The 18152-nt window shown below is 43.2% G+C and overlaps 2 protein-coding genes across 17 annotated transcripts in view; both read left to right on the top strand.

The window, feature by feature from the left end:
* Positions 1-12422, top strand: part of GANC (glucosidase alpha, neutral C) — a 98074-nt gene extending 85652 nt beyond the window's left edge. For 9 of the 10 annotated variants that reach the window (XM_015452709.4, XM_045397204.3, XM_045397205.3 and 6 more), the window contains 6 exons: positions 237-313; positions 3237-3311; positions 5573-5686; positions 6885-6997; positions 9169-9272; positions 9876-11514. In XM_015452709.4, coding sequence (XP_015308195.3) covers positions 237-313; positions 3237-3311; positions 5573-5686; positions 6885-6997; positions 9169-9272; positions 9876-9985 — 593 coding nt within the window. In that variant the 3' untranslated portion in view covers positions 9986-11514. Of the gene's footprint in view, positions 1-236; positions 314-3236; positions 3312-5572; positions 5687-6884; positions 6998-9168; positions 9273-9875; positions 11515-12176 lie in introns of those variants that run through there. The other variant, XM_045397206.3, reaches the window with a different exon arrangement.
* Positions 12423-15759: 3337 nt separating this feature from the next.
* The window catches only part of CAPN3 (calpain 3), a 58998-nt gene continuing 56605 nt past the window's right edge, over positions 15760-18152 (top strand). For 6 of the 7 annotated variants that reach the window (XR_012414832.1, XR_012414833.1, XM_005559291.5 and 3 more), the window contains exon 1: positions 15760-16372. Coding sequence is in view for 4 of the 7 variants with exons in the window: in XM_005559291.5 (XP_005559348.1) it covers positions 16064-16372 (309 nt within the window). In the remaining 3 variants the exon portion in view is untranslated. The remainder of the gene's footprint in view (positions 16373-18152) is intronic. The other variant, XM_045397219.3, reaches the window with a different exon arrangement.

Below are 18152 nucleotides of genomic sequence, written 5' to 3' on the forward strand. Positions count from 1 at the left end.
CTTCCTATAATCGCAGTATACCCAAAGCGCATTAATGACAAGTGATGACCTTTTTGAGCTCACCTCTTTGAGCACCTGTCCTCTTTCTATCAGTGCGTCTCTCTGACAAATCACTGGTTCAACTCTCCGAAGTTCACAGTTGGGAGGTCTGTAACCCCATGATAGCTAGCATTCAATTAAAGAGAAAGGAGATTTTTAGACCTCTTATAATGATACTCAACTTTATTTCCTCTTAGGGAGTGCATTATTGGTTCATCCAGTCACAGAACCAAAAGCCACCACAGTTGATGTGTTTCTTCCGGGATCAAATGAGGTAAGAGTAATAACAAACAGCCACATATCTGATACGTCTCATATTTCTCATCCCTTCTTTTCTTTTAGGAAAGAGATTTCTGGCCGGGCGCGGTGGCTCACGCCTGTAATCCCAGCACTTTGGGAGGCCGAGGCGGGCGGATCACAAGGTCAGGAGATCGAGACCACGGTGAAACCCCGTCTCTACTAAAAATACAAAAAATTAGCCGGGCGCGGTTGTGGGCGCCTGTAGTCCCAGCTACTCGGGAGGCTGAGGCAGGAGAATGGCGTGAACCCGGGAGGCGGAGCTTGCAGTGAGCCGAGATCGCGCCACTGCACTCCAGCCTGGGTGACAGAGCGAGACTCCGTCTCAAAAAAAAAAAAAAAAAAAAAAAAGGAAAGAGATTTCTTCTTCATGTGTTTGTGAACACACCCCAAATGACTATAGCAATTAATGATTATAGTAAGTCATGACCACTGTCCTCAGAGGTCAAAACACTTAACGGAGGAGAGAAGAGAGAAAGCTGAATTGGTGAGGATTCCGAGGAGGATCAGAGTGATTTTTAATCTTCACACTTTGACTAGTAAAAGTGAATCCTGATAAACACACCGAGGCTTGGGGTAGGAAGAAATCTTCAGCAAACTCTGGGGGAAAGCAAGTATGAAGTGACTTTGCTCTTTGGTCTAGCTCTATCTGAAACCTGAGTTTTGGGTACCAAAAGCTGGTCTCAATACACTCACCGAAGTGGGCAAAAAGTAACAGTAGTGACTCCTCTCCCAGATTCCTCTGCTCTTTTATTATTGTCACTAATTACTGTCCCAGGTATAAAATATCATCCTGGACCTGCTGCAGCCCAGGGCACTGAACCCACACAGGGCACAGGGGAGAGGAGGGAATTCCGTTGGTCTGCAGGCAGAGAGCCATGGGTAATAAGAGCAGCCTCCAGAGACAGGCCACAGATAAATCCAGAGGGGCCAGGAGAAGAACTGGAGCAAAACTCAGGGCACCACACTAAGGGAGGAGGGTGTAGAAGGGAGAGTAGGAAGGAGACAGACCCTACAGAGCGTCCTTGAGCACTGGAGCATGCCACAGGGTTCAGCAGGCAGGGGAAGAGCCACGCAGGTATGGAGCTGATATGGGACTGCCAGGCCACATAGTCATGGACTGTAAAGGCAAGTGGCAAGGTAGCTGAGCCAGGCCACGCTTGCTGCTCAGTGCTGTCAGGCTCTGGGCTGGCAACCCCGTGAAACCACATCTAGTGCCGTCCTCTCCCTCAATCTAGCTTTACGTGTTTGGTTGTTCTTTTAGTTTCTTAAGGCTTCTATAACAAGTAACTACAAACCTAGTGGCTTAAAACAACAAAACTTTATTCTCTCACAGTTCTGGAGGCTTGAAATCTGAAATCAAGGTGTTGTCAGGGTCGGTTTCTTCTGGAGGCTCTGAGGTAGAATCTGTTCATGCCTCCCTCCTGGCTTCTGGAGGTTGCCAGCAACCCTGGCCTTCCTTGGTTTGTAGCCACATCACTTCCTTGGTTTGTAGCCACATCTCGCCTATCTTCATGTTGCCTTTTCCTCCGTGTGTCTCTGTCTGTCTCTTATAAGGACACTTGTGGTCACATTGAAGGCCCACCTGGATAATCTGGGATAACCTCCTTGTCTCGGGATCTTTAACTTAATCAAACCTGTGACCATAGAAGGTAATATTCATTCCTTCCAGGGATTGTGACATGAATACATCTTTTTGAGGGGGGACCGTTCCACCTACTATGCTTGTCATTATTGACAGAGCAATAACCAGGCTTCTCTCCAGAATGTTCATGAACTATGGTCTGTCCTCTTGGTTTCTCCAGTTATTTGGAGTTCTGAAGATGAGGGCTCTTTACTAAGGTTCCCCTGCCAAGTAGAAACCTGAGGAAAAGGTTAAATGCAACAACTGCTGAATAAATGCCCTACCAGATATTTCTGCTGAGAATTTCTCAAGTTGATTCCAGCAAAGTGGTGGGTTCCCATTAAGAGGAACTGGCTCCCTTTCTGACTTAGTCACAGAGTTTTACTCGTGATCTATCATCATTCCAAACACGTTGTTGTGAGTGTGTATTATGTTCCTTCAGCACTATTTCCTGGACTGTTGTATGATTGTTTCTCTTGCTTCACAAACTGCCATATAAAGGATGTGGTAATACCAGGAGGTGAACTTGCAAAATGGACTCCAGGGCTGCCAGGAAGCGTTCTGAGCTAGAAGAAAGAAAAAGATGTTTGTTTTCATTCTGCTTCTGATGATATCTTAAGAATTTATCCCATCAAATTAGTTTAGAGACCTTATTGGTACTTCAGCAACTAAACCCCCTTGATAGATAAGAACATTATCCTTGAATTATGCTTTGTTTAAAAAAAAAAAAAAGATACTATAGTAGTAATTCAAGTTTCCATTTGTTTTCCTCCCAGGAAGGGGGAGGAAGCATTTCCTTCTCTTATGCTTCCTTTTCTTGTGCTTCTTTTGTAATTTATTTGCCTGCAATGTGTTTGTCTTCTTTGCTGTCTTTTTTCTTTTCTCCATCACCTCTTTCACTACTAGAAGCATTAAGTTTTTATAAGCCAAGTGGACTATAAGATCCATGAGGACAAGAACTATGTCTTTTCTGTTCAGTCATATATACTCAGCACCTGGCACAGTGCTGGGCACATGGTAGATTGTTCAATAGATAGCTTTTGGATGAATAGAAAACAAATGGCCTTTTAGTTAAATTAATCAGCCATAGTCCTTTGGGATCTTCTTAAAAGCACATGTTCTTCGTAACTTCTACCCAATATATTTTTTAAGTTATACTTATTTTAGCTTTCTGTCTATTTGAAATCCAGGTAAGTGGATATTTTGCTGAATAATGAAATGGTGAACAGAATTGCTCATGTACTTTTTTTTTTTACTGGACTCCATTACTTTCTAGGTCTGGTATGACTATAAGACATTTGCTCATTGGGAAGGAGGGTGTACTGTAAAGATCCCAGTAGCCTTGGACACTGTAAGTTATTTTCAGACTACTGTTTTTACCTATTGTGTTCTGTTGGTTGGCTAGGGCTGCCATGACAAAATACCATAGACTGGGTGGTTTTACACAACAGAAACTTATTTTCTCGAAGTTTTGGAGGCTGGAAGTCCCAGATCAAGGTGCCAGCCGATTCTGTTCCTGGTGAGGGACCTTTTCCTGGCCTGTAGACTGCTACCTTCTTGCTGTGCCTACACATGGCAGAGAGAGATAAACAGAGGATGCTGTCTCAGTTCTCTTCTTACAAGGATACTATTCCTATCGTTTCAGGACCCCATCCTTATGACCACATTTTTAACTTTAGTTAACTCCGTAAAGGCCCAATGTCCAAATATCTCGGGCTTGGGGATTCAGCATTTGGGGGAGATACAAACATTCAGTCCATAATAGGTTCCTCTATAAAAAGAACCAAGGATGCTAGTGTTCTACACAATAGCACATACGCATAGAGACAGAAGGTAGGTCCGGGGGTGCCTAGTGCTGGGGCAGAGGAGGGTTAAGGAGTCATAAGGAATAACTGTTAACTGGTTCAGGGTTTCTTTTTGGGGTGATGAAAACGCTTTAAAATTGATTGTGGTGATGGTTGCATGACTCTTAATATGCTGAAAACTGTTTAATTGTACACTTTAAATTGATGAGTTGTATGGTATGTGAATTCTATCAAAGCTGTAACATGTGAGAAAAAAAGAGTTAAGAATCACATCTACTCAGATTTCACAGATTGAGACATCAGAGACAAACATAGCTCTTCCCCGTATGTTTACATTTGTGTGTCTAAGAAGAACAAAAACACTGAAAACAGAGAAAACACGGTAGTCACTGTCCGTGCTGTCTGGAATGTCATTCTGCAGGACTAAGGCAAAAAACAGGAGCTTTCAGTTGTAATCCTGGGCCCAGGGGAAGACATCAGTTATGATGTTAAAATCAAAGTGGTCCATCCAGGCTATCTTGAGTTTCTAAAGGGAACTTTCTTTCTACACTTGAATTGCAACCACTGCCACACTACCACAGCCCTAAGTAGTGTAAAGATTGATAAGTAGATACTGATATTATTTTGTAAACCATCAGCAGAAATATGAACCCCATTATTTAAAAAAATAGTTTCAGATGTCAACTTTCAGATCTAAAAGAGAACTTAACAATCATCTACTCTAATCCCTCACACAGGTAAAAAACCCTGAGATTCAGAGAAGTTACATTATTTGTCCAGGAACACAGCAGACTTGTGGCAGAACTGAAACAAGCCCCCAGGTGCATTCGCTTGGGCTGGACTCCCATTCTGGAACCCATTTCACTCTAACTTATGGCCTTGTTCTTTGAAAAAAAAAGAAGAAGAGAGAGACTGGCCAATGAGGGAGGGGCATGTGTGGGGAGATGGAAATGCTTTACTTCTCGCTGCCAAGGCAAGTTAAGTAGAGGTAGGACATCTGAACTAGTGGGTCCTCAGTCTCAACTTCACGTATGTTCTTGTACTCTCCTGCGTGCTCATTCTTGAGTCAGAGCAAAGCAGAAGCCCTCCTGTGACACAGGCAGCTTCCTTACAGGAGGCAGGAAACCTGCCCAGGCAGTGCTGCCTGGAGTGCCATTCCAGAAGACTCATAGTTATGGGCCTGTTGTTAGGGTCTCTTAAAGTACCCTTGGTGGTCTCTAATGTAACAGCAGCAGTTTCACAGATTTACCTTCAGAATTGAGTCAGTCATCCAGGTGATCCATAGAAACAGGGAGCAAGAGGGGACAGGCTGCAGTGAGTGAGGACAAAAGTCATCTGCCCAAACCAAGAAACCACCATCGGTTATACACACACATACACAGACTTCTGGGCCCACTCACACAGACAGAAAACTTCAGTCGTTAGCAGGGTTCTAGAAATAAGCATGTATATACTACACTGATAGGAAAATTTAAAATACAAAATAGGAAAGGCCACTTATAGGATGGGCAGAAAAGAATTCATCACTTAAGAGGAAAAAACAGCAAAGACAGACATAGATAACAAACCAATGAAGGGCGGGAAGTTTCCCTAATAATTAAAAAATGGACCATTCTTCAGCATTAGAGCTCTTTTCCTTTCAATGCCAGGACCCCCATATTTGCCATCTCTCTGCCCCAAAATTTATTTTGCCTATGAATCCGCACTTGAAAAGAGTGTGAATCTTATAAAATGAAATATTTTTAAATTCTACCCTGAAATGTTCTTATATGAATACTGCTTCCCTGAGTGTGCTGCTCTGTTACAGATTCCAGTGTTTCAGCGAGGTGGAAGTGTGGTACCAATAAAGACAACTGTAGGAAAATCCACAGGCTGGATGACTGAATCCTCCTATGGACTCCGGGTTGCTCTAAGCACTAAGGTATTTGGTAAATCTGTTACCCATTTTGTTTCTACTCTCTCTTTACAGTGTTAGCCTTTTGAGTGTGTGACACTACTTAAAAGTGATGAGCTCCGTCTATGAGATAGGCGCTCCTGACATTTATCTAGAAATCAAGGTTTGAATCATTTCCGAATCATTGTTCACTTATCTGCCTTCCCTGGAATTGTTCTTAAGGGAACTCTTGAACTAGGAATAACAGAAATGTTCCTCTTGGGCACTGTGATTGTTGGTGCTCTTCAACTTGACATTGATTACTACTGGAATGAATGCTTTTCGAGCCATAGACAGCCTTCCCACATGGATTAGCCCTGAAACCCAGTCTCCCATAAAATGGTACCCATGTCTATGCACCATTTCAGAGATCCCAATCCCAACCAGTGATTTCTCATCAGGCAGCTCCAACAACTAAAACCCCCTTGGGCAAAGCCTGGGAGGACCCAGAAATGATGTGTCCTTTTGAGAAGATTTTTTGAGCCTATTGAGGCCTGTAGCAGATTCCTCTCCTGTCCATTTGTTCAAACATAGTACAGGGCCAAACAAACACCAACTCTTACGCTTACTATATTAATACTTACTTGCATTGATATCAGTATTATAAAATGATTCAGTTATAGGGGTTTTTTCCCCATCTTTTTCACTTAGGCATGTCTTTTTGGGCCAAACTATGGGCCCCAGACCTATGCGAGGCCCCAGAATAAATGCAAAAGACTAGTGATGCATAGCATATCAAGTATTGTCAATAATAGTAAACTGCCATGTACTCCACGTGAAAAAGGAACCAGATACCATTCTCTAAGTGGAGGGCCTTCTAAAGATAGTTGATCTCATCTATTATACATTAATTTTTTTTAACATCAGTATTATTCAATGAACTTTCTTGACCTTGTTGTCACATTCTGGTGGAGTATTTTCAGGGAATCCACTTATACCATTGAACATACTTCATAGTTTAAATTCTTTCAACAAAGCCTAACTCTTTGTGTTCCTCTTATGTGACTTTCCTATTGTTTTACTATCTACTCGGGAGTGATTGGTTATTGAATATGTTAGGTATTTGTACGACTATTTTATATAGCTTGAATTTTTCACAAACTTTTAATTCTATTGCTACCCTTTAGGAGCTTTTCCTGTAAACCTATCATATAAGTACATTCTGTCTCTGTAATTCATTCTCCAGGGTTCTTCAGTGGGTGAGTTGTATCTTGATGATGGCCATTCATTCCAATACCTCCACCAGAAGCAATTTTTGCACAGGAAGTTTTCATTCTGTTCCAGCGTTTTGATCAATAGGTAATGGCAGCTAAAGAAACTGTTTGTTTTCTTAAGTAAATCACACTGTCCGTTCGGCATCCTCAAGTACACAGGTATGTTTTAAGGTACATTTTTTTTTTTTTTATTGAGATGGAGTCTTGCTCTGTCGCCCAGGCTGGAGTGCAGTGGCACAGTCTCGGCTCACGGCAAGCTCTGCCTCATGGGTTTACGCCATTCTCCTGCCTCAGCCTTGTAAGTAGCTGGGACTACAGGCGCCCGCCACCACGCCTGGCTAATTTTTTTGTATTTTTTTTAGTGGAGACAGGGTTTCACTGTGTTAGCCAGGATGAACTCAATCTCCTGACCTCGTGATCCACCCGCCTCGGCCTCCCAAAGTGCTGGGATTACAGGCGTGAGCCACCGCACCCAGCCATTTTAAGGTACTATTTAAGAAATGAATGGTGAAGGCCATTTCTGGAGTATTTTTCTTTTTCTTTTCTTTTCTTTTTTTTTTGAGACTGAGTCTCACTCACTCTGTTGCTCAGGCTAGAGTGCAGTGCTGTGATCTTGGCTCACTGCAACCTCCACCTCCCAGGTTCAAGCGATTCTCCTGCCTCAACCTCCCAAGTAGCTGGAAGTACAGTCACGCACCAGCACACCTGGCTAATTTTTGTATTTTTAGTAGAGACAGGGTTTCACTATGTTAGCTAGACTGTTCTCGAACTCCTAACCTCAGGTGATCCACCCACCTCAGCCTCCCAAAGTGCTGGGATTACGGATGTGAGCCACCGTGCCCAGCCCATTTCTGGAATATTTTTCAACCACTCTACCATGAATGATCCTCCCTTATTGTCTCTACCTTCCTTTCCCCGACTTTCTGTTTTTTTTTTTTTTTGGTTGTTTTTTTTTTTTCAGATGGAGTTTCGCTCTTGTTGCCCAGGCTGGAGAGCAGTGGCACAACCTCGACTCACTGCAACCTCCGCCTCCCAGGTTCAAGCGATTCTCCTGCCTCAGCCTCCTGAGTAGCTGAGATTATAAGCATGTGCCACCACGCCTGGTTAATTTTGTATTTTTAGTAGAGACAGGGTTTTTCCATTTGGTCAGGCTGGTCTCGAACTCCCGACCTCAGGTGATCTGCCCACTTCGGCCTCCCAAAGTGCTGAGATTACAGGTATGAGCCACTGCGCCCAGCCCCCTGACTTTCTAAAAAATAAAAAAGGACTTAATTTAAGCTCCCACTAATTCCATTCATTCATCCATTCACCAGTTCACTAAGTATATGATTTATTACAATTTGATTATCCAAGTCACATGTGTAACTTTTGTGTTCTTCAGTGATTTTCCTTCAAATAACTTGTTAAAGAAAGCCTGATTTGGCCACCAGTTAACTCTTCCTTGATACACACAGTCGTCTTTTTTTTTTTTTTTTTTTTTTGGAGACAGAGTTTCATTCTTGTTGCCCAGGCTGGAGTGCAGTGGCTCAATCTCGGCTCACTGCAACCTCTGCCTCCTGGGTTCAATCAATTCTCCTGCCTCAGCCTCCCGAGTAGCTGGGATTACAGATGCCCACCACCACGCCTGGCTAATTTTTTGTATTTTTTAGTAGAGATGGGATTTTGTCACGTTGAGCAGGCTGGTCTTGATCTCCTGACCTCAGGCGATCCACCCACCTTGGCCTCCCAAAGTGCTGGGATTACAGGTGTGAGCCACCATGCCCGGCCGAGTCGTCTTTTTTTTTTTTTTCTTTTTTTTTTTTTTGAGACAGAGTCTTACTTTATCACCCAGGCTGGAGTACAGTGGTGTGATCTCAGTTCACTGCAACCTCCACCTCCCAGGTTCAGGGGTTTCTCATGTCTCAGCCTCCCAAGTAGCTGGGACTACAGGTACGTACCACCACTCCTGGCTAATTTTTGTATTTTTAGTGGAGACAGGATTTTGCCATGTTGCCCAGGCTGGTCTTGAACTCCTGGCCTCAAGTGATCTGCCCACCTCTGCCTCCCAATGTGCTGGGATTACAGGCATGAGCCACTGTGCCTGGCTCTTTGATTATCTTCTTTTATTATCTCTTCATCCTCACAAATATGACTCTTATATGGATTATGCCTCCAAGGGACAGATGAGGGAGGAACTCACAAGGCTGGAGATGTTGAGCTGGTGACCACTTCAAACCCCCATCACTCTCCTTTTAATACTGTTTGTATCTATTCCAGTTCTGCCGACCAGAGAGGTCATTATCCCAGCAAGTGTGTGGTGGAGCAGATCTTGGTCTTAGGCCTCAGGAAGGAGCCATCTTTTGTGACTACCCACTCATCTGGTGAGAAAGCAGTCCATTCTTACCTCACCATTTCTTTTTATAAGCAAGTATCTGCAGTGAGGAGATGGTTAGTCCCCACACTGACATAATATGCTCAGCCTGAGTGGACTGTGTGCTTTCAGGTAGAGGTGAAATCTACTAGTTTCTAGAATAAATGAGGCCATCTTGCTTCTCTTCATGAATTGATATTTCTCCTCACTTTTAGTGTTTTTCTAAGGAAACTTATTTGGGGCTTGAGATAATATCATGGCTTCTCTGAATATTTGTTTAAACTGTAGCTGCCTGAAGACTTGGAGAATCCTATCCATGTGTTTGGAGTTTATGAAAGGGCAGGATGGGGCTTATATCCTTTCTTGCTTCCCAAAGTTCTTGGACAAATTTATTTGTTCCTTATGGTTTCTTTTCAACCAGTCTTGCTGTCAAAACAATGAAGTTTTCCATGTTTCTAAAACTTCATGGAAACTCATGGGTAAAAGTGCTATTAATTTGGAGTGGGGTATAAGGTTTTATGATAGAGTGAGAAAACATTTCAGATTTGAAGAAAAGATTTTTCCCTTCTAGAGATTCATCAAAATTTCCCTCTCTTATTGTCTTGCTATTTAGATGGTAAAGATCAGCCTGTGGCTTTTACGTATTGTGCCAAAACGTCCAGCCTGAGCCTGGAGAAGCTCTCGCTCAACATTGCCACTGACTGGGAGGTCCGCATCATATGACAAAGAACTGCCCCTGGTGATGTGAGCAGGGACCTGCCAGTCCCTTTCAACCTTCCCCTTGCCTTTTTTGAGATTTGTGCAGCAATCTACTTGCCTTTCCTGAGTCAAAATAATCTTTCATTCGTCACCATTATACTAATGAACAATAGATTTCATGTTTTAAATTTTCAGATTTTACATGTTAAGATGTACTAGCAATATTCCTTGTGTCAAACATCCCCTTTTCTCCCGGATACATAGCCCTGAGACATAGCGTTCAAGAGTCTTCTGTTGCTTCCATTGCTTGAGCAAGGCTGCATGGTTCTGTTTTAATGTGGGCCAAGCCTACCTGGGCAGCCCCTTTGCCAGGGCTTGCCTCGGGCCATGTAGCATTGGCGTTGTGGCTGCAGCAACTGAGTTGCTCAAGGCCAGTCTCCAAGTGGACAGCAGCCTCTGATAGTCCCCACAGTTATCTTCCACCCACATGGACTGGGCAAAGCAGCCCTCTTCTGTGTGCACTGCATACGCTGCAGCAGTGGGAGTTATTCTCCCCTAGAGATCCACTTGGCAGCACGAAGGATTCTTTTCTCTTTCGTGCTTCTCAGGCTCAATAGTTTCTAGTTAATCTTAAAATCCATGTCTTTTAAATTGTTTTTTAATTAAGTGCTGTCTGCTAACCAAAGAATATTTGTAACATGAGTAAGCTATGATTAATAACAATGAAATGAATACCCATGTACCCACCACTGGATTTCCGAAGTAGAACTCATGACTGGGACTAGGATGAGGCAAGGGAGGCCCTGGCCTTGGGCACAAAATGTAAGGGATGCCAAAAAATACAGTAATCAAAATAAGTAATATTTCAATCCACTATTTTTAAAAATCAGAATTAATGCAAAAAAAAAAAAAAAAAAAAACCATGATGAACAAAATATCAAAATTTAAAATAAAGACAGGATTAGTATTACTGGGTTTTCCTTTTGTCCCAGGCTCTAATGTGGCTTGGCATGGAGCAGAACATTACAATATACCAGTCGCATCATAATGCCCAAGGCTCTGCAGACCCCAGTGGCTCCCTGCTGCCTGCCTCAGCATCTGTTTTGGCAGCCTCAACTCCCCAGCACTCCTCAGCACACACCTCTTCTTATCAGGCTTCCTCCCCTTAGCAACTTGCCAGTGGCCACCTCTGTGCCTTCTCATCCCTGGGCACCAATATCCTCTTGCCCTTACCATCCTTCCAGGCCCAACTCAAATCCCACTTTCCCATTAAACCTAACTACGTGAACACCCCTACCCCCATACCCATTAGCAGTGATTTTGCCCTTCCCTGTAATGCTATCCCACTTATAACTGTGCTCTACTTACCATTCTCAGGGATCATACCTTAATGTTTTCAGTGTGTCTCTGTTCTCACTAGATTGTATGTTCCTCAAGAGCATGTTCTATTTCTCTTCTATCTGACACAGCACTATTATACCTGACTTTCAGTAACTGTTAGCTGTGATTGGTTAGCTGGTGGATTTAATTGATTAAAAAATTACATTTGAATGTATTTCCATCTCATTTACTTTTCTGATACAAGATTCTTCCCAAAGGCAGTCAGCATTGTACATGTGTATAAGTTGAGATTTGAGCTCTGCACCATATGTAAGCTCACAGAGACCTGCACAGATTCTTTGCTCCTATTTCTGTAAGTTTTGCAGTTGAGAAGAAAGGAGCAACCTTACATTAGCTGAAGCCACGGTTCCTATCTTCAAATTTCCCTTGCCAACCTAAACTAAAACTTAGCCAGAAGACTGGGTGCTCCTCCCTAATATAAATGATAGTTTTTAATATCATTTAAAGTTGAATCAGAACTCTCTTTAGGTCAACATTTATTGCACATCTGTTCTTCCATTTAAAATATTGTTGGAGGAATGGAACAGTAACTAGTAGATAAGTTAATGAGGAGCTGCTCTGTTTTGACCCAAATCTATATTGAAACATTTGGCTAGAGACAAGTGGAGAGAAAGATAACCTGGGTGTTTTTAATGGTTTTCTGCGCTTATTGCTTCTCACACTTTACCTGCCTCCCATTTCTGAATTTGTGTACCAGAGAGCAATACGGGGCTGAGTTGGCCTACAGGTAATAAGTTACTTTTTTGTGGCTAATTCTTAATATAGTTTCATAGGAAACTGGATTTTATATAAGAAGTTTTATTCATTTCAACAGGGTTCCTAAAAAAGCTCTAAAATGAATTCATAGTGTGTCTTTCCTTCAAGATATAAATGTCAAGGAATGAGTTGACAAATCAGTTTAAAAACAGAAACTACCCAACAGAAAAATGTAAGTATAATCTTTCAGGATTATATAAAATCAATATTAAAAATATTTTATAATATTTTTATATAAATATATAAACATTTTATATATGGAGCCTGGTGACAGAGACTCCATCTAAAAAAAAAAAAGAGATAATCTCTAAAATGTTGTATGTTTTCTGATACTTAACTGTCAAAATACAGCAGATATCTCAAGTTTCCTCAGATGTAAAATGGAATTAGTGAAACTTGCAGAGTGTTTCTACAAATTTGAAATATTTTATGTGTACAGAAAGGGAAAAATAGTAACATTACCAGGGAGAAACTCGGTAAACATTACTTTAGGCAAGTGATCAAAGTTGACATCACCTGTAATAAAACCTATCAATATCGTGTACCCCCAAATATGGTTTGAGGAGGTGGCCATGTCACATCTGTGACAGTCTTCCCCCAAATCCATAACCTTAGTCTAATCATGTGAAAAATATCAGAGAAACCCAAATTTAGGGTCATTCTACAAAAACCTGACAAATACTCTTCAAAAGTGTCAAGGTCATGAGAGACAAAGACTGTGGAATGATCAGAGACTGGAGGACACTAAAGAGTTCTATCTTTGCAACTCTTTTGTAAGTCTAAAATTATCTTAAAATAAAAAGTTTTTTAAAGGTCTCTGTGAAGTGGCTAGCTCCCAGTAGGCACTTAATGAATGAGAGGTATTATAATGATAAGCAAAAACATTGCTTCCAATAGTGTTAGAAATCAAAGAAATGCTTCTTGGTGGAAAAGACAGAGCCATTAGTTGGCAATGCTGTGCAACAGAAACCATTCCAGCCACAGATATTACATGACCGTGAGTGAAATATGTTATAAAAACTGGTTCTTTATCCTTAAAGGGGCTTCTGGGAATTGAAATGTGCAGCTGTTTATGTGTTCATTATCTGCCCTTTGTTCATGGGCTCGAGTTGGATTTCTCCCTAATAGCATTGGTTTCCACAGCTGTGCCATTGAATAAACCTTGAGTTTGAACCTATTCATCTGAGAGAATGTTTTATCCACAACAACTGACAGAGCAAAATGATTGGCACCTTGCCCTTTCTGTGTTTGACATGCCCACCCGGCTCTGACAAGAGGCTTGCTGCTGTCACACGCTTCTGTTAGTTCCTCACAGATGGTGCTGGCTGAGACAGCTGAGGAAAGAAAGCCCAGTGGGTATATGGCCCAGGATAGCTCCTTCGCCTGAAGCAGATCAGCAGAGAAACTTTGATTGCACTGGCAAAGCCAGAAGTGTAAGACATTTCTCTTTGCATAGGAAAATTTCATTCACCAGATACATAACACATATTTATTAAGGGCCTTCAATATATCTAAACCTGAGAGAGAAATGGGAACCCACTTCCCAGCTCCACGGTCTTACAGGCAAACGGGAAGTTAAATAAGCAAAAACAATAAAGTGTGGGTCAGTGCTGTGAATTTCAGGGTGGGATAGCATGCTAGCCTGGGACCCAAACGTACAACAGTGGGGTAAGGAAACCCCACCTTTGCTGTCTGTGCCATTGGTGACTTTGAGGGTGGAAGTCAGTCTTTTTAGTGCAGGCAGATAGGCCAGCCGCTGACTGGAGATGCTGCGTACCACATGAGCCTGGGCAGACTATACCTATTCCTGTGCTGTCCACATAGCAGATATTCAGTTAATGCCCACTGAGTGAATGCTGATTTGCATCAGTGAGTGAATGTTATCATTCAACCTGATGTAACTCCAAAGTAATATTAAATTCAGGTCTTCTCTAACACCATTTATTGAGTGCTTAACAAAATCCTGGCACTGTGTTAAATGTATTACATAAATTATTTAATTGTTATAAAAACCTAATAACAGAATGACTATAATTGTACCTATTTTATAGGTGAGAAATCTGAGACAGAAAGGAAGAAATAACTCACCTAAAGTTACACAGGCACAGCCAGTAAAGGGCCAACCTAGACTTTGAACTGAGGTGGTCAGCCACCAGAGACCGCTGTCCTCTATTCTGCCTCTCCAAGACTAGTAAAGAGCCCTGGGCGTTTTCCTGGAGGAACAGAAGGCTAGGCTGATGGTTCCTGCAAGCCCAGACATAAGAGTTCTTCAATGCCGCAATCCCAGGGATCAGGAGGCTGATAGTACTCCCTATTTTACCTGTCACTTCCCACCTTCTTCCATAGCCTCTAATCTTCGATTATTGAGACTGGTCGCATAGGAACAGGCATGACTACAGCCTAGGACATGCCTCCACTCTGCCATACTTGAAATGTGGTCATCTCCTTACAGCCCAGGGAGCAGCTGTTGTGGGTAGAAGACAAGGTGGAGGCCAGGCAGGCACTTCCCTTCCCCAGAGCCACTTATGCTCTCATCTAAGAGCCCTGAAACCAGGTGTGACATCCCAGGGCTTGACAGGCAGTCTGGTTCAGTATCCAGTTCCAGCTTCTGTCTCAGATGCCTAATGTGGCATGGCTGAATGAGTCAACATGTAACCTATACAGTAAGTCCTCACTTAACATCGTTGATAGGTTCTTGTAAACTGTGACTTTAACCAAAACAAGCTTACTAGAACCTATTGATGACACTGGGGATTTACTGTGCTCAGGTGCACTTTTTTTTTTTAAGATGGAGTCTCGTTCTGTCACCCAGGCTGGAGTACAGTGGCGCAATCTGGGTTCACTCCAACCTCTGCCTCCTGGGTTCAAGCGATTCTTCTGTCTCAGCCTCCCAAGTAGCTGGGATTACAGGCACCCACCACCATGCCTGTCTTATTTATGTGTTTTCACTGGTTTCACTATTGTTGGCCAGGCTGATCTCGAACTCCTGACCTCATGTGATCCACCCGCCTCGGCATCCCAAAGTGCTGAGATTACAGATGTGAGCCCCCGCGCCCGGCAGGTACACTTTTTATAGCAGATTCAGTCCCAGTGTTTATTTTGGGGATGGGAAGAGACAAGAGGTGGCAAGGTCAAGTCTGCAGGTACAGGCAGGGATTTTCTCAACCAAGGACTCTGCTGAGTAGCATTTTCCATGCAGACATTTCCAATAAACGCTGACCCAAGAACATTCTAGAAAAGATGCCAAATCTAACATTGAATAATGTTCTGATATCCTAAAATTTTAGGACTAAAAATCATGTTCTCTAAAATTCACAGAATATTTTCCTAGAATTCAGTACCTCTCGTTCACCCTAACTAGCTTTTTTGCAATACTGTTTTCCATTCATTTGTTGGCCAGTAGTTGGGTGGTCTGTATAACTGCCTACTCAATAACATGTCAGCAGTTCTCAGCTTCTTTCCAGTGTTCACCTTACTCAGATACTCCCTTTTCATTTTCTGACAACACCAGCACTTCATGGCAACAGAGATGTCCCTAGCCAGGTTCTCCTCTCTCTTGCTCTCATACTCACAGTGTTTCTTCACATCTATTTTTAGTTTTTCTGGCTCAAGCATCTTCAGGCCACTGAAACACAACCCTCACTCTCTTTCTCTCTCCCTCTGGCATGCATGCTGCTGGTAGGAGACCCCAGGTCAACATTGCTTCAGAAATCCTTTAGCACTCATTTCTCAGGAGAACTTATGGCTTCAGAATCACAGCTCGGTTTTTAAGATGGACATAACCTGTACGACCTTCTGATGGGCTTTCAACTTCGAACTGGATGTGGACACTTTTCTCTCAGATGACAGAATTACTCTAACTTCCCCTTTGCAGTTGCTTCCTTTCCTTGAAGGTAGCTGTATCTTGTTTTCTTTAAAAAGCTTTTTCTTCCAAAGCCACTTGCCATGCCGACCGTCATTAGTGCATCTGTGGCTCCAAGGACAGCGGCTGAGCCAAGGTCCCCAGGGCCAGTTCCTCACCCGGCTCAGAGCAAGGCCACCGAGGCTGGGGGTGGAAACGCAAGTGGCATCTATTCAGCCATCATCAGCCGCAATTTTCCTATTATCGGAGTGAAAGAGAAGACATTCGAGCAGCTTCACAAGAAATGTCTAGAAAAGAAAGTTCTTTATGTGGACCCCGAGTTCCCACCGGATGAGACCTCTCTCTTTTATAGCCAGAAGTTCCCCATCCAGTTCATCTGGAAGAGACCTCCGGTGAGTAACTTCCTGCTTACTTGCTGGGTTTTCCCCCCACGGAGGAGTCCTCCCACTCAGCACCTCCGGCAGCTCAGCTGTGCACATGGGCAATGGGGGAAGGATCCTGGCAGCAATTTTGCTGGGCTCTGTCCTTAAGTGTGAAGCAGGGAGGAGAGGAACAGGTCTCAGATATTTCACCAAATCTCAGCAAAATCCAGAGGGAGAGCGGGGGAGGTGGGGCTGATTCTCATGCTCTGACTCTTTCTCTCTGAAAAAAAAAAAAAAAATCTTGCTTTTTATAAAAGTGGTTGGAACTCAGTTTAATTCATCCTGTAAAAATATTCCTTTCTCAGAACAAATTCCAGAGAGCCCAGATCTACCCTTTCATTTTAAATACCTTTCATCTTTGTAAGATCACTTTAGTTTCTCTGGCTAAAATCATGATGTTATTCTTCTTTAATTTACCAGTGGCCATATCTTTCTGAAACATAGCAACCCTAGAAAGAAGAGAGTCATAAGCACGGAATATTTTTTCATGCATAAAATGTTGGGGTTAGAGAGAGAGACCTAGCAATCGTTTTTGTCCACCTACCTCACCTCATAAGCGAGGAGTCAAGGCACACCAGAGCGAAATATATCCAGTGGGCACATGACAGAGCCTGGATTAAAACTTTCTCTTTTAGGAAACTCTCCCAGCCTCTGGGTTTCATTTATAGTGATCACCAGGAGGGAAATCACATTCCCCTGGCTCGCCTCTCTGATCATCCCTCCAGTGTGACTTTTGTTCTTAATTCAAGAAATATTTATTGAGCATCTACTAGTGCCAGCACTGGACAAGCAACTGGGGGGACAGCAGTGAGTAAGAAAAACCAAAATCCAAGCTGTCTTGGAACCTAGGGTCCTGAAGAGAAGATGGGCGTTGAACAAGAGTGACGTTGTCAGGAGACGATGTTCTGGGTGCCACGGGATCATGTGGCAAGGAGAGCTAACCTGGTCCAGGGAGAGAAACCCTTCCTGAGGAAACGATGGCAACCTGACACCTGATACTATTCATTAGTCATGTTTTTCTTTAACCTAAGATGGGCCAGGCGTGGTGGCTCACGCCTGTAATCCCAGCATTTTGGGAGGCCCAGGCTGGAGGATTGCTTAAGCCCAAGAGTTTGAGACCAGCCTGGGCAACAGGGCAAAAATCTATCTCTTTTGTACTAAAAATTCAAAAAATTATCCAGGCACGGTGGCACATGCCTGTGGTCCTACCTACTTGTAGGCTGAGGTGGGAAGATCACTTGAACTCACAAAGTCCGAGGCAGCAGTGAGCTGAGATCACGCCACTGCACTCCAGGCTGGGTGACAGGACTGAGACCCAGTCTCAAACAACAACAACAACAAACCTGAGGTGGAATACTCCACAACCCCATGTATTCCATAGGTGCTCTTCTTGGTTCTATGGTAAGGCCCATAACTGTCCTGCAGGCCTTCAGTTTAGAAGATAACACTGCTCTGCTATCAGAGTAGTTGGACACGTCATAACCCCCTGCTGAAATATCTTCAGTGACATCCCTCTCTCGGCTGCCTTCAGGACAAATCCCCCACTGCCTTCAGGACAAATCCAAACTCCTTAGCCAAGCCATAGGCCCTTCTCAGCTGGTCCCTGCCTACCTATCCAGGCCCATCTCCATCCTCTTTTCGCAGATCCTGACACACCAGCAGTGCTTGGACATTTAGCTGCTCTGTGGTTCCAAGTCTTCTCACACCGGAGGCCTTTGCTCATGCTGTCTGTCTGCCTGGCATGCCCTTT

This window comes from Macaca fascicularis, chromosome 7, assembly GCF_037993035.2.
Source record: "Macaca fascicularis isolate 582-1 chromosome 7, T2T-MFA8v1.1".
NCBI lineage: Eukaryota > Metazoa > Chordata > Mammalia > Primates > Cercopithecidae > Macaca > Macaca fascicularis.